Below are 14,987 nucleotides of genomic sequence, written 5' to 3'. Positions count from 1 at the left end.
CTGTGTTTATATATACAATCAATTTATTTTAGCTACATTTAAATAAACTAATTTAGTTGACTAACTTTCAACATTTTTTTTATTTAAATGTAGCTAAAATAAATTGTTTGCAAACACTTACCTTAAAAAAATGTAGTATAAATTTTTTCAGTGAAGTGATGTAATGCTACATTTCTTCAAATCTGATGAAAAAAACAAACTCCTCTACATCTTGAATGATCTGAGAGTGAGTTCATTTACAGCAAATTTTCATTTTCATACACATGTGTAATGACTATCAGGTTGTTACATGCGTGCTGTTTAAAATGTTTAATGTTCTGTACAGATGTTAGTTTTCATTGGCGGGTGAACAGATGTCACTCATCTACACGCCAAGCTCTTGTTCATGTTCACGAGTCTTGTCTCGCTCTGGAGAGACGCTGCGTGTTTGTTGTTGAAAATGGAATAAATTTGTCTACAGACGTTTATAAGTGCTTCGTCTGTCTGATTGTTCTGGTGCTGATAGCCTGTGAGTATTGTTTTTTTCCACTTACAGTAAAAGTTTTACACTTAAATGTTGAAATTGTGTCCATTCATGTGAGATGAACAGTCTAGAAACAACTTATTCTTTCTACTCATCATTTTAGTCTTTCTGATGCTGGTAAAATACTTCCAACTATAAATATTTAAATCTGTATTTGCAGATATTTGACATTTTTTGCAATATTTACTTTTTAATTGATATTGGCAGATATTTCATATTTGGGCAATATTTAAGACTTCAGTCATATATCTCTTTCATTGTTTCTACTCAACATTTTCATCAGTCTTTCTACTTTAAGTAAATGACTGAAAATGCTAATGACATCATCCTGCCCTACACAGATTTTCATCCAATCAGAATCTCTCTAAGAATGTACTTCCTCTTGCAACAGACAAGCAGTAGCAATTAGCATATTCTGAGTCATGTGACTATAAAGTCTCAAAAATGAAAAAAAAAAATGGTGAAATCAAAACATTGGCCTTTCTGCAGAGCGCCGTGTTTTCTAAATGTCTGTTTTTTTAACTCAAACTCCTGGAGTTTCTGCTCTTCATGTAAATGTACATCTGTTGATGTGGACACACTCTTCTCTCTCATTCACATGCAGTGAGTGGATCTGTGGATCAATGTTTGTATATGATGTGTGTGGAAAATCTGGACTGATTTTATACAACAGCATCCTGAAATACAAGCCTTAATCCTCCAAACTGGACTCAGTTACAGGATTCCTCTCAGAAATCTGGTTTACATCCATTATGTTTAGAATATTAACACTTTAATTTATTCGCCTACTATTTTTTAACCATAGTGCAGCAGTATGTAGTATGCATGCAGTGCTGAACATTTCAGAATCAGAATCAGAAAGAGCTTTATTGCCAAGTATGTTTGCACATACAAGGAATTTGTTATAGTGTCACAAGCTTCCAGTACACGGAGACAACAACAACACACAGATAATAAAAATAAGATGTGAATAAAATACACATGCATAAATATAAACCACAAAAAAAAGAATAAATTGTATGTACAGGTGTGCTATAGATAGAATAGGAATAGAATAAAATAAAATAAAGTTGTAGGGATGTACTAGGATTTAGGGTGATAAATAAGTATAAGGTTATTGCACATACTTTAATTGCACAATGGGAGAACAAATAACTGTTCATGAGATAGATTGCCTGTGGAAAGAAACTGTTCTTGTGCCTGGCTGTCCTGGTATCTGTCCGGAATGGCGTCATTCAGCCAGGTTTCCGTAAAACACAGAGCAGCAGAGTGTGAAAAATCCTTATTTGTCCGGGAGAGCAGGAGAAGTTTGTCCGTTTTGTTGGATAGAGAGCGGAGATTCGCCAGATGGATGTTAGGCAGCGCCGTTCTGAATCCGCGCTTCCTGAGCTTCACGAGTGCGCTGGCTCGCTTCCCCTGTCTGCGCGTTCTGAAGCGTTTGATCAGCGCCGCTGCTCCGCCAACTACAATGTTCAGCAAAATGTCTGAATAAACGAAACCCGGTAGAAGATTGTGTGGTGTGTACTGCCGAATGTTCATCCCTGGTAAAACTGATTGTGTTTGAGAAACAAAAAACAGGAAAAACTAACAAAAACAGTACAAACACTGGAGAGCCAAACACTGAGGCTGCCGTCTGTGGCGCCATCGCATAGCATTATCCAAACCATTATTTCAAACAGTAGTATGCATGCTGTTGAATATTGTTAGGTTATTGTCGCTTAATGTGCATCCAATTTGAATTCAAATGTTGGACATCTGATAAGGAGACAAACAGGGGCGTTAATTTTTATAGCTGACAAAATTAACTCTAGATTCAGGACAAGCCAAAAACACGGTTTGGAAAATGGATTCATGGTGTACTCGCTTATTATATAAATGTAGTAAATTTTGAACTCAAAAAAAGTTACGGACTGCAGCTTTACAATTTAAAGTTAAATATGGCTAATGTGCATCCAATTTTTATTCAAATGCTGGGCGTCTGATAATGAGACAAACAGGGGGCAGTAGCGGACTGGCCATCTGGAGCACCGGGAGTTTTCCCGGTGTGCCGCTGTACAATGTGGGCCAGCCCATTGCGTAAATATAAATAATGAATTATAGTAAATGTACGTAGCCTATAATCTTCCATCGGTCCATACGAAAGGCCCGCGCGGACCACTTGAATCAAACATTCTAATTATTTTAGCGTGCTCTGGCTCAGTGCAGCGGCTCAAAAGCGCTCGTCAATGTAAAAATGTTTGAAATAGCCAATCAAATCGGAGAAGGCAGGATTTACTGTACACAGGGCGAGCTGAGGTAAGATATAAGCAGCTGAATAGCTAGACGATTTAGCAATATTTGCCAACTGTTTACTATATATATAATATATAAAAAAAGTTAAAGGACAGATATTAATTTTCAGGGAGACAAACTACTATTGGCATTTTCGAATTTCTTAATGCCATTTACGTTATTCGTCACAATATAAGATAAGAGTAAATGTTTGTAAATCTATATCCAGGCTTTCTTCTGTAATTTCACGTGTCTAAGAAAATGTTTTTAAAAATCCGTAAAATATCATCCTCAAACTTACTCTAGAACATTGTAAATCTGAAGACTTAGTAACCACCGTCAAGTGCTGTGATTAGGAATTATAGCCTATTAAAAAATATAATTTGCTAGCCTGTTTCACATGCATCACACACTGGTGGTCAAATGTTTAAAATAATTAAGACTTTTTATTTATTCATTTATTTTTTGAAAGAAGGCTGAATTTATTTGATCAAAAATACAGTAACAAATACTAATACTATGAAATATTACACTTAAAATAGTTTTCTATTAAACACATTTTAAAATGTAGGCTAATATTAATTTCAGCATCATTACTCCAGTCTTCAGTGTCACGTTCCTTCAGAAATCATTCTAATATGCTGTTTTACTGCTTAATTATTATCAGTTATTATTTGTGATCAATTATTACTTATGGTCCTTATTATTATCAATACTGAAAACTTAATTTTTTATGTTTTTGCTTAATATTTTTGTGGAAACTGTGATAGGCCCTACTTTAATTTTTATCAGGATTATTTGATAAATACAAAGTTACAGAATTCAGCATTTATTTGAAATATAAATAATTTGTGATAAGTATAAATATCTTTACTGTCACTTAAATGAATTTAATGCAACCTTGTTTAATAAAAGTATTAATTATATAGGCTATGTTTTTAATTTTACCCTAGACTGAATGGTAATGTATAATATTTTCTACAAAAATATTGAGCAGCACAACTGTTTTCAACATTGATAATAATCAGAAATGTTTCTTGAGCAGCAAATCAGTACATTAGAATGATTTCTGAAGGACCATGTGACACTGAAGACTGGAGTAGTGCACATTCTGCACTACATTCCAAGTCTTGTGTAAAAATTCTTTATTATTATCTTTATTAAAAATGATTTACTATTGGTCATATACACAAGGAAAGACAAATTATAATGTAAAGAAGTATGCCAGTCATTCATTAATGATAATGATATAAGAATTTCAATAAAAAAAGATGCCATTTTTATTTCTGTATTGTGTTATATTTTTGTGTTAGTAAGAGAGGTGTTAAAAAATGCTGTGCATAATGAGCACAGCATTGGTGGGTTTTTGTGGATCGGGTGTAGTGGGCCGCTCTGTGCCAGAAAGTCCAGGGTCACTTTTTAGCCCCAGTCCGCCCCTGACAGGGGGTTTATGGCTGATCAGACTGGAAAATGAAGGGAAAGTTGAGAGCATTGCATTGTGAGATGCAGTATTTCATTAACACTTCCATGTTACTATTTCTGCAGAATGCGCACAGTATGCATATTTTCAGTATGCACAGAAAAATGTGCATTTGATGAATGAAATGGAAGTTTCTTTCTTTTTTGTTTTTACTTTTCTTAAATTCCAATTTTCCATTCTATCTTTTTCTATTGGCAGATATTTCATATTTCGGGGCAATAGTTTATTTATTTAGTTTTCTGTATTGGAAGATATTTATTTAGTATTGGCAGCAATTTGATAGTTTGGGGCAATATTTTACTTTATTTATCAACAATGGCAAATATTAATACATTTATTTGTTTTTGTTTGTTTGTATTGTCAGATAATAATTTGGCATAAACTAATAGACATAACCTGTGTCTGAATGTATGATGAATTGTGTTAATCTGTTACATAAATTTTTTTTTTCTTCTTTTGTCATCTGAGTACAGGCGGCTCTCATGTCTCAGTGTCCCAGAGGCTTGATGCAGTGAATGTCTTGTAAACGCTGCTCTCTGCTGGACATCTCTGTCAGCTCATCCTCTGTGAATATCAAATATATGAATATCTGAATATATATATATATATATTATTTGCAGTAAAACATACAAAACATATCAAATATTTAAACTGATTAAATGTACCATTTTAACCCTGTATGAAGTTGTAAATTATGACAAAATTAAAAGAAATAAAAAAATTGTAATCTGCACACCAGGTTAAAAAAAATGTCAGTATTTATTGAAATGAGCTTCCATTTGTGGAAATCAAAATCCCATTTTGGGTTTTCGCGGCCCAGTCTGTAGCTGTGACAACTTACATTTTTTTGTGGAACATATTTAGAAACATTTCATTTTAAACAAAAATAATGATAATAATAAAAAGCTTTTGCATAATCTTTCTACATTTTGTTTCATATTTCAGAGCAATTTATTTGTTAACAGGTGAGATGATCAGTGGTTTTGAGTTTTTACCTTTATTATTAACGCATGGGTTAAAGTATGGATAGAGTTTGTCAGTGAAAGTCTGACCAGTGAAAGAGTAGATATGAGAGCTGGAGCCCACGTAATAAAAAGAGACCAGACCCTCCTCATAATCCACAAACACTCCCACAATCTCAGGTTTCACTCTCAGTGAGAAAGAGACAGGTGAACTTTCACAAGCTTTATACTGATTCTCATTCCTCAGAAACACAGCCCAGAATCCATTCTCTGGATTCAGTGTGATCTTCTCCTTCCTGTTAATAGATTCTCTGGCCACTCCTAAATTCCACCCAGTCTTTCCCTTCACCTGCACCTCGTAGTAAAATCTGCCTGAACTGAATCCCTGCTTTGCCAGAACAGAAATAGTTTTATCAAATCTCTTTGGGTTTTCTGGCACGTCATGCACAATATCTCCATGACTGACTTGTTTTCCATCATCAGACAGGATGAGTTTTGGATGTGCTGTATCAGGATCCAGAGTCACATCCACTAGATGAGAGATCAGACATTATCAATTAACTTCAGATCAAATCTTTTCATATAATACAGATTATAAAATGTACTGAAGGAAATGATGTCAGTCACTCTGTACCTGCAAACATCTGCACACACTTCAACCCTGTGGATAATGATGACAATATAATGATTAATTATTTATTGTAATATTTAATGTTAACATTGAGCATCAGCATGTAAATGTTGCTCATCCATCAGTTTATAAAACAATGTAAGAAATTGTGTTATTTAAGCTGCAATATTCTGAATCGTCATTGTGAGGTGGGAAATGTTTTCAGACTGATTAATTTTAGTCAGATTTCTGGTTACTGTATTTGTTGCTGATGTAATTCCTGTGAGTGCAGTTTGTACAGGTATGTTAATACTTACATTATATTTATTACATGTTGCTTTAGTTTAAGTTTGGATAGATCTTCACATATGAAATCTGTTCACTGTATTTGATATTCACATACCAGTCTCCTCTAGGCTTCCTGCCATGCTTCGAACTCAAGCTTCAGACGAAGAAGTGAATGACATGTTCTCCCGGCGCCTATTTATACTATAGTCGCACCGGTAGTGACGTCATGGGCTGTCGCCGGCCAACGTGTTGTTGGTGTTTTTTCAATGTATGCTTCAGACACGGGTCACGACGAGGCGTTCCCCATAGCGACCCCTAGATGATGCAGTGTCTCGTTCCCTACTCAGGGAACCATGGTTACATAAGTAACCTGAGACGTTTTTTACTTACACTTCCTTAATGTATTTAAAGTGCTCTGTTTTTACACACTAATTTTGTACTTAATATACTAAAAAATATTCTTTAGTACTTCTTAAGATAATCTTAACAACATCTTAGTGTACTCAACTGTGCTATTTTGGGACACCATAATTATGAACTAAAATGTGCTTTTAACATACTTTCTCTTAAAAAAATTTTTATTTAGTTACAATGTATTTAGTTTCAATTACAGTACAATTGAAACCATCTTTCATACACTTTTAAATATACTCATACTACATAGAAAATACACTTATTAATTATTTAAAATATAAGAATAATATATAACAATTATATACAAAATGTATTGCCCACATATTTTTATAGATTAAATAATTCATTTCAAATGTAATTATGTAATCATGTTAACATTCCCTTTATATGATACTTAACTACATGTTTGGTGTCTTTAAATAGTACAGTCAAGTACACTATTACTATGTCATTAGTAGCACTTTCTTCCACATTAAAAAATATAGCACTTTAAGTACTTTATGCTAAAAGTATACTTTCTGTTAAACTGTGAATTTTGGTACACATCTAAATGCATCCTAAAATTACACCTATTGTGTAGTCACTTCACAAAGCTGTTTTTTTCCATCATTAATAAATTAACTACTTGAATGTTAGAAATAATACATTTGATTAACATTACTGTAAATGGTATTCAAGTAAATGTAAACACCCATAGATTGAAAGGATAATTAATACACAAGTCCAAACTGACCTTAAGTAAAACATTTCTACTGTATTTTTCATGAAAATCCAAATAGAACTTAGTGATAGCATATATTAAAATCCATTAAAATTTTATGTAAAGTGATCGTAGCACACTTTTAAGCAATGCAATTATAAAACACTTCAGGTACTACACTTAAAATCAATTTAAGTGTTAGTGCTAATTAGTGTATTTATATTAAGTGTACTTAAGTAGCACAGTTTGGAAAATGTACTTATAACTATTACATTTCAAATATATTTAGAATAAAATCAATTTAATTTAAACAGGATGACTATTTAAAAGTGTACTAACATTTAACTAGTTTTTAAATCATTTATAGCACACTAATAAAAGTCCTCTATATATTTCTTTGCAATAGTACACGTTATTTCAATGTACTAAAAATCTATTTAAATATCAGTGGTATTTAGTATACTTTTGCAATTGCACTGAAGTACTACTGAAGTAGAAATATACTTTTAATTAGTGTATTTATAGTGTATAAGTTTTACTATTTTATTTAGCCCAAAAAATAAGAATGTACTACAAATGTACTTGCTGCTTTTCTCATCTGCTGGTCTCATGTTACTTGGAAAAAACCCCCCATTAAATTCAACACCTTCATCAATTAGTATTAAAATATTATGAAGCTTAACATTAATTTTCATAATTAGATCACTCACCTTTCTCATCTCTACTGAGTGCTGGATCTCTTGAATCTTCTTCATTCTGTTCTGGATCATCTGCTGCACGTCTGTCTGTGTCTGAAGCAGCTGATTCTACACAGAGAGAAAAACACAGTTATCGCTGAATTTACTTTTCCATCTTCTGACAGTTTTCAGGGTAAAGCTGCGGTCACACGAGATTTTGAGCATGTGAAATATCTTTGGAAGCTGCAGTGGCTGTGATATGACGTCACGCTCTGCAAAGTTTTAAAAACTTTTTAAAAACACAAAAAATTCCAAAAATTGATTAAAATTTATTTAACACACAACCAGTGCTGCATAGTAATTGATTACATGTAATCTGGATTACTGGATCAGCTTCCAAAAATCAAGTATTTGTAATTATAAAATATTACATGTTATAATGCTCATACAGTGCCTTGCGAAAGTATTCATACCCCTTCATTTTTTTCCGCGTTATGTTGCAGGCTTGTTAACTCCTTTAAATTACTTTTTTCCCACATCAATCTACTCCATACACCATAATGGCAAAGCAAAAAGAGAACGGTCACAACTTTGTAAATTAATTAAAAATACAAAAACTGAAATAAGTACATTGCATAAATTTTCATACCCTTAACTCAGTACTTAGCTAAAGCAGCTTTACAGCCTCAAATCTATTTGGGTGTGATGTGACAAGCTTTGATCATCATCATTTGGCAATTATCTGTCATTCTTCTCCTCATCTCTTCACCTCTCAAGCTCTGTCAGATTGGATGGGGGGCAGACGCACATTTTCTGGTTTCTCCAGAGATATTTGATTGGGTTCAAGCTCAGGCTTTAGCTGGGCCACTCATGGACATTCACAGAGTTGTCTATAAGCCACTCTTGCTGTGTGTTTAGGGTCATTGTCCTGTAGGAAGGTGAACCTTCTGTCAAGTCTAAGGTTCTGAATACTCTGGACTAGGTTTTCATTAAGACTATCTCTATATTTTGGTGCACTGAGCTTTTCTTCTACTCTGACGAGTCCCTCAGTCCCTGCTGCTAAAAAACAGCCACACAGCATGAGGCTGCTACCAGCACACTTTACCTTTAGGATGGTACTCTGCAGGTGATGAGCAGAGCTGGTTTCCTTCAAACATCAAAACAAATGATGCTTAGAATTGAGGTTCATCAGACCAGAGAATATTGTTTCTCACAGTCTGAGGGTCCTGTAGGTGCTTTTTGTGTGTGTACAAATTCCAAGTGTGTTTTCATGTGTCTTCACTGAGGAGAGGCTTGAGTTTGGCTACACCACCATAAAGCCTAGATCGGTGGAGTGTTGCAGCGATGTTTGTCCTTCTGTAGGTTTCTCCCATCTGCACATATGATCATGGAGCTCAACTAGAGTGACCATCAGTTTATTGGTCACCAATCTAGACAAGACCCTTCTCCATCAGTTGCTCAGTTTGGCCAGCTCTAGGAAGAGTCCTGGTCGTTTCAGACTTCTTCCATTATGGATAATGGAGACTACATGCTTCTGTGAACTTTCAAAGCAGTAGATTTTTTTCTGAACTCTTCCCCAGATATGAATACGAATAAATGATATGAATGAATACTTATGCAATGGAATCATTTACATTTTTGGGTTTTTAATACATTTGTAAAAAAATGTTAAAAACCAGGGTTTTTTTTGCTTTGCCTTCATGGTGAATGCAGTGTAGATTGATGTGGAAAAAAATATTTAAAGCAGTTTAACGTAGCAGCAACAGAACAAAATGTGAAAAAATGAAGGGGTTTGAATACTTTCGCAAGGCACTGTAATCAGATTAGTTACTTTTTAATGGATTACATATTTTTCACACAGTGGCAGTAAATCATTCATAATTTAATGATTCTCCCTAATTTTCCTTTTTTCTCTTTTAAATTTGACTCTTTAAAATCCTACTGTGTTTCATGCCATTCAGCTTTGATTATATTTATAATATTGAATGGTCATGTAGCCACTAATCAAGCCTCCTATATCTCTGCACTCCACTCATTCTCTCACTGTCCGATCTACCGTTCACCTCGCTGAACCAAGCCCGACTCCTCACCTGTTTACTCACCTGTGTGTTACTTACCTCTAGATTCTCCGACGTTCCCTCGATCCTGTTCACCTCCGTTCCTGTCCTTCTCCCGGCAACGTGCAAAAGACCCAGCATCAGTCACAACAGCTAAGAACCCTCGAACTGTTATTCTGTGTGCTTTTCTCACCTGCTATCCTCTGCCACAATCTTCAAACAAGCAGAAGTCTTGGAGGAACTGGTTAACACTCTCCACGCCTTCCTCACACCAGTCACCACCCCTCTATCTGCCTCTGTAAGTCCCATGGCCATTCCTGCTTCCTATGCAGGTGACGCAGCTGAGTGTTATTCTGTGTGCTTTTCTCACCTGCTATCCTCTGCCACAATCTTCAAACAAGCAGAAGTCTTGGAGGAACTGGTTAACACTCTCCACGCCTTCCTCACACCAGTCACCACCCCTCTATCTGCCTCTGTAAGTCCCATGGCCATTCCTGCTTCCTATGCAGGTGACGCAGCTGAGTGCGGTGGCTTCCTCCTTCAAGTGGCCCTGTTCATTGAGATGCAGCCGCAGAATTTCCCCACCGAACGTTCCAAGGTAGCATTCTTGATTTCCCTCTTAACTGGCAGAGCACCGTTATGGGCCCGTGCTATATGGAACGCCAAAAGGGCCATAATCAACTCGTATGATGCTTTCACCAACCATTTCAAGGTGTTTGGGGCTGCTACCGGGTTGTTGTTGGTGTCTGATCGGCTGCTGCGTCAGGGCGCCTCATCCACCAGTGACTACACCGTGCAGTTCTGCACGCTAGCGGCGACTAGCAACTGGAATGAGGCTGCCCTTCTCAGTGCCTACCATTAGGGGATGAATCCTCGGATCCGCGCTTTGATGATTCAGTAGGATTGGAGAGCTTCATGCAGAGGGCCACATGTATCTCTCAATGCTTATCCGCCTGCCAACCTGACGAAGCTGCCCACCAGCTTGCCGCACCCGCCTTCGGTCACCCAGTACTAGAACCCATGCAGCTGGATTCCTCTCGCCTCATTCGCGCAGAACGCGCTCGCCGCCTTGCGGCTGGACTCTGTCCATACTGTGCAGCAACGGACCACTTCATCCAGAACTGCCTCGTCCGACCCCTACGCCCTGCGGTGAGTACCCTTCAACTAGATCCAGACATCTCAACTCTATCCTTGTTACCAGTACAACTACTCACCCCAGATTGTTCTGTTTCAGTCTCTGCACTTGTCGACTTGGGCTCTTCGGGCAATTTCATTTCCCAAGTCCTCCTAAGTTGCCTTCACCTGCCCCGTAAACACCAGGCCCAGGAGCTCAGAGTCGATACTATACAGGGAAAACCGCTAGGGCGTGGGCGGGTGAAGCATCGAGCTCCCCTGTTGAAACTGAGAGTCGGATGTCTTTTCGGATTTTGCCTGCAGAACTGTCTCTCCACGGTCCCCAAACCGCTCAAGTTCCATGCCGGCTCAAGTCGCTTCCACTCTCGTTGAGAGCCCCGAGCCTCAGGAGATTCCCACCGTCCCATCTGACTATGTGGCGTTCCAGGATGTCTTCAGCAAGCAGGCAGCAACCCGCCTTCCACCTCATCGGCCATGGGATTGTGCCATCGACCTGCTGCCTGGGTCAAAACCCCCCAAGGGTAGAGTATACCCTCGGTCCATCCCGGAGCGCAAGACCATGGAGGACTACATCCAGGAGGCTCTCAAGCAAGGATTTATCCGACCCTCCACCTCACCTGCTGCCTCAAGCTTCTTCTTTGCGGGCAAGAAGGATGGGGTCTTGAGGCCGTGCATAGATTACCGTGCTCTGAACTCCCAGACTGTGAAGCTGCCATACCCACTTCCCCTGGTCCCAGCTGCCCTCGAGGAACTCCGTGGAGCATGCTTATTTGCAAAGTTGGACCTGCGGAGCGCGTATAACCTTGTTCGTATTCGGGAAAGCGACGAGTGGAAGACAGCTTTCATCACTCCATCTGGCCACTACGAGTACCGGGTAATGCCGTATGGCCTGGCCAACTCACCGTCTGTCTTCCAAGGCTTCATGAACGAGGTGTTCCGGGAGTTCCTCCATCGCTTCGTGATCGTCTACATCGCTGATATCCTCGTACTCCCGGAACCTGGCTGAACATCGCCACCACGTGAAGCAGGTCCTCCAAAGGCTCCAACAACACCACCTTTACCTCAAACTGCAGAAATGCTAATTCCATTGCTCCACGGTTTCAGTTCCTCAGCTATGTCATCGGCCGGGATGGAATTCAGATGGACCAGGGGAAGGTAAGGGCCATCCAGGAATGGCCGATCCCACAATCCGTGAAAGACCTGCAAAGATTCCTAGGATTTGCCAACTTCTACCGGCGATTTATCAAGAACTTCAGTCTGCACACAGCTCCTCTAACCTCCATGATCCGAGGGAAACCCAAGTCCTTGTCCTGGAGCTCCAACTTCTACGAAGCCTTTGAGAAGCTCCAAGAGGAATTCAGCACGGCCCCCATCCTCTGTCACCCTGATCCCCAATCTCCATTCGTGGTGGAAGTGAACGCATCCAGATCTAAAAAGATCTAGAGATCTTTACAAAAATATTTCAGACCTGTAAGACTTTGGGCATCATGCTGTTTTCATGTTTGTTTCTTCATATAATGCAAGGATTCCCAAACATTTTTGTCAGCCAAACCCCTTTGACATGAAATATTTACTTAAAATGTATCTGAGGAAGTGAATATTGCAATGTAACACATTTGCATGTTTACAATTTGATGACACTTAATGGTCACATTGACGTGCAGGTAAACAAATTAAATATTTCTATTTTTAGTGTTTAAGTGTTTAAATTTATTTTCTATTTTGATTTCATTAATTGGCTTTTTATTCAACTCGCAAACCCTCTGCAGTTCTTACATTAAAGGGATAGTTCACCCAAAAATTAAAATTTTATGTTTATCTGCTTATCCCCAGGGCATCCAAGATGTAGGTGACTTTGTTTCTTCAGTAGAACACAAATGAAGATTTTTAACTCAAACCGTTGCAATCTGACAGTCATATAATGGCAGTTGTGGCGAGTATCCAGAGTCCAGATTAGCGTCGCCCTGGAAACGCTGCTGCCACACTGATCACCGATGCACAACACCTGTGCGCGATGAGTGGCGCACCTGGAGCTCGTTCCCGCTGGCCTTAAAAGCCAGGAGAAGAGACACCAGCGGGAAGGCACCCCGGAGCTCCAGGCGACATTAATGCTTGTTTCTCCTTGTTCACAGACTCCGAAGGCACCCTGGGAGAGGGATCTGCACCACGGCACTGCACCCCACGAGCACCACGCTGAGACGGGCACCGAGCACCATTCATCAGAGCACGTGTGATCAGTGTGTGGGCAAATAAATCACCCTCCGGGGCTCTTTCGATCAGTACCGAGTCTGTGTTCTCATTCACCCCGCGACACAGTCTATGGGCTCCACAGCTTTGAGAGTAAAAAAAAACATACACCGACAAAACCAAATTAAACCCTGCGGCTCGTGACGATACATTGAGGTCGTAAGACACAAAACAATCGGTCTGTGCAAGAAACTGAACAGTATTTATATAATTTTTTTTTTACCTGTGATCCACTGCAATCTCCAACTGTCCTGAGCGCGTTCACAACATCCGACGCGTGTACGTGCTCTGTCATAGTAGACATAGATATAAGTAGATGCCTCATTAGTGACTGTTTCTATGTGCCGCGATACTTTCCAAAATGGCGGACGCGTCAAGGTATCTGGAGCGGTCGAATAGGGCATCTATACATATATATGATAGTAGACGCATGTGCGGAAGCGATCTGTCGCGCGTATACGTCACTCATTATTTACACAGTGCAGAGAGATTGCGGACGTGTTCACTGGCACTGCGAAGATTTAAATATATTTAGAAGTACAGGTCATCACAATGGAAGACGATTTTGATATATCATCAGACAACGTGGAATTTTTTGCCCAACCGTATTTATTTGACATCACACGCCGGATGTTGTGAACGCGCTCAGGACAGTTGGATCAACAGGCGGTGGATCAGAGGTAAAATATTATATAAATAGTGGTGGGCAGAGCAAGGCTTCATGAAACTGAAACAGTCGAAGAACATATATGTTGTGCTTATCATCCCACCATATGGGTTTGGGGAGTGATTAGTGTGCACAACTGGCATGTTGTCAGAACCTATCACTTTAGAGGTTCGAATCCCGGGTATAGCATGTATATAATTATAATAAATATTTGAATGTTGTGTTTTTATTCTGTTCTTGTAATGTGTTGTAACATCTCTCTGACAACTGAATGAACCCTTTGTGACCGTGTCGAAACGTTAGTCTTGCGTCAGCCATCCCTAGATATAAATACTGTTCAGTTTCTTGCACAGACCAATCGTTTCGTGTCTTTACACATCAATGTATCGTCACGAGCCGCAGGGTTTAATTTGGTTTTGTCTGTGTATGTTTTTTTGACTCTCAAAGCCGTGGAGACCATAGACTGCCATTATATGACTGACAGACTGCAACAGTTTGAGTTAAAAATCTTTGTTTGTGTTCTACTGAAGAAACAAAGTCACCTACATCTTGGATGCCCTGGGGGTAAGCAGATAAACATACAATTTTCATTTTTGGGTGAACTATTCCTTTAAGCCCAGTTTGGGAAACCCTGCTGTAATGTAATGTTTAATGCATTTTATGATGTTGAAATAAAAAAGTCGAATATATTTTCTTTCTCTTTGCTTTAAAAAAAAATATAAATATGGAATGTTTAATGGTAAGTTTAAAACTAACTCTAATCTAAAAAGTATATATTACCTAAAATGAGTAACCATTACATTACTAATTACAGTTTTCATAATGTAATCTGTAATCAGTAACTGTCTACAGTTTGTAAGTAATCCACCCAGCCCTGCACATAACAAATAATAATAAATCCAAAATGTAAAACTTACAATCTACTCCACTTTCCTGCAGAACTGCAGTTTTAAACTG

General features: G+C 38.4%; 1 protein-coding gene across 1 annotated transcript in view; it reads right to left on the bottom strand.

Annotated features, from left to right (window-relative positions):
* Positions 1–5,084: 5,084 nt before the first annotated feature.
* The window catches only part of LOC107730808 (zinc-binding protein A33-like), a 31,956-nt gene continuing 22,053 nt past the window's right edge, over positions 5,085–14,987 (bottom strand). The window contains exon 6 of the mRNA XM_016541752.1: positions 5,085–5,767. Within this exon, the coding sequence (XP_016397238.1) occupies positions 5,226–5,767 (542 nt within the window). The 3' untranslated portion in view covers positions 5,085–5,225. The remainder of the gene's footprint in view (positions 5,768–14,987) is intronic.

Source organism: Sinocyclocheilus rhinocerous, unplaced genomic scaffold (genome assembly GCF_001515625.1).
Source record: "Sinocyclocheilus rhinocerous isolate Xijiao unplaced genomic scaffold, SAMN03320098_v1.1 scaffold2358, whole genome shotgun sequence".
Lineage (NCBI taxonomy): Eukaryota > Metazoa > Chordata > Actinopteri > Cypriniformes > Cyprinidae > Sinocyclocheilus > Sinocyclocheilus rhinocerous.
The sequence above is the reverse complement of the archived record's forward strand: the minus strand, read 5'-3'. Positions and strand labels throughout refer to the sequence as shown.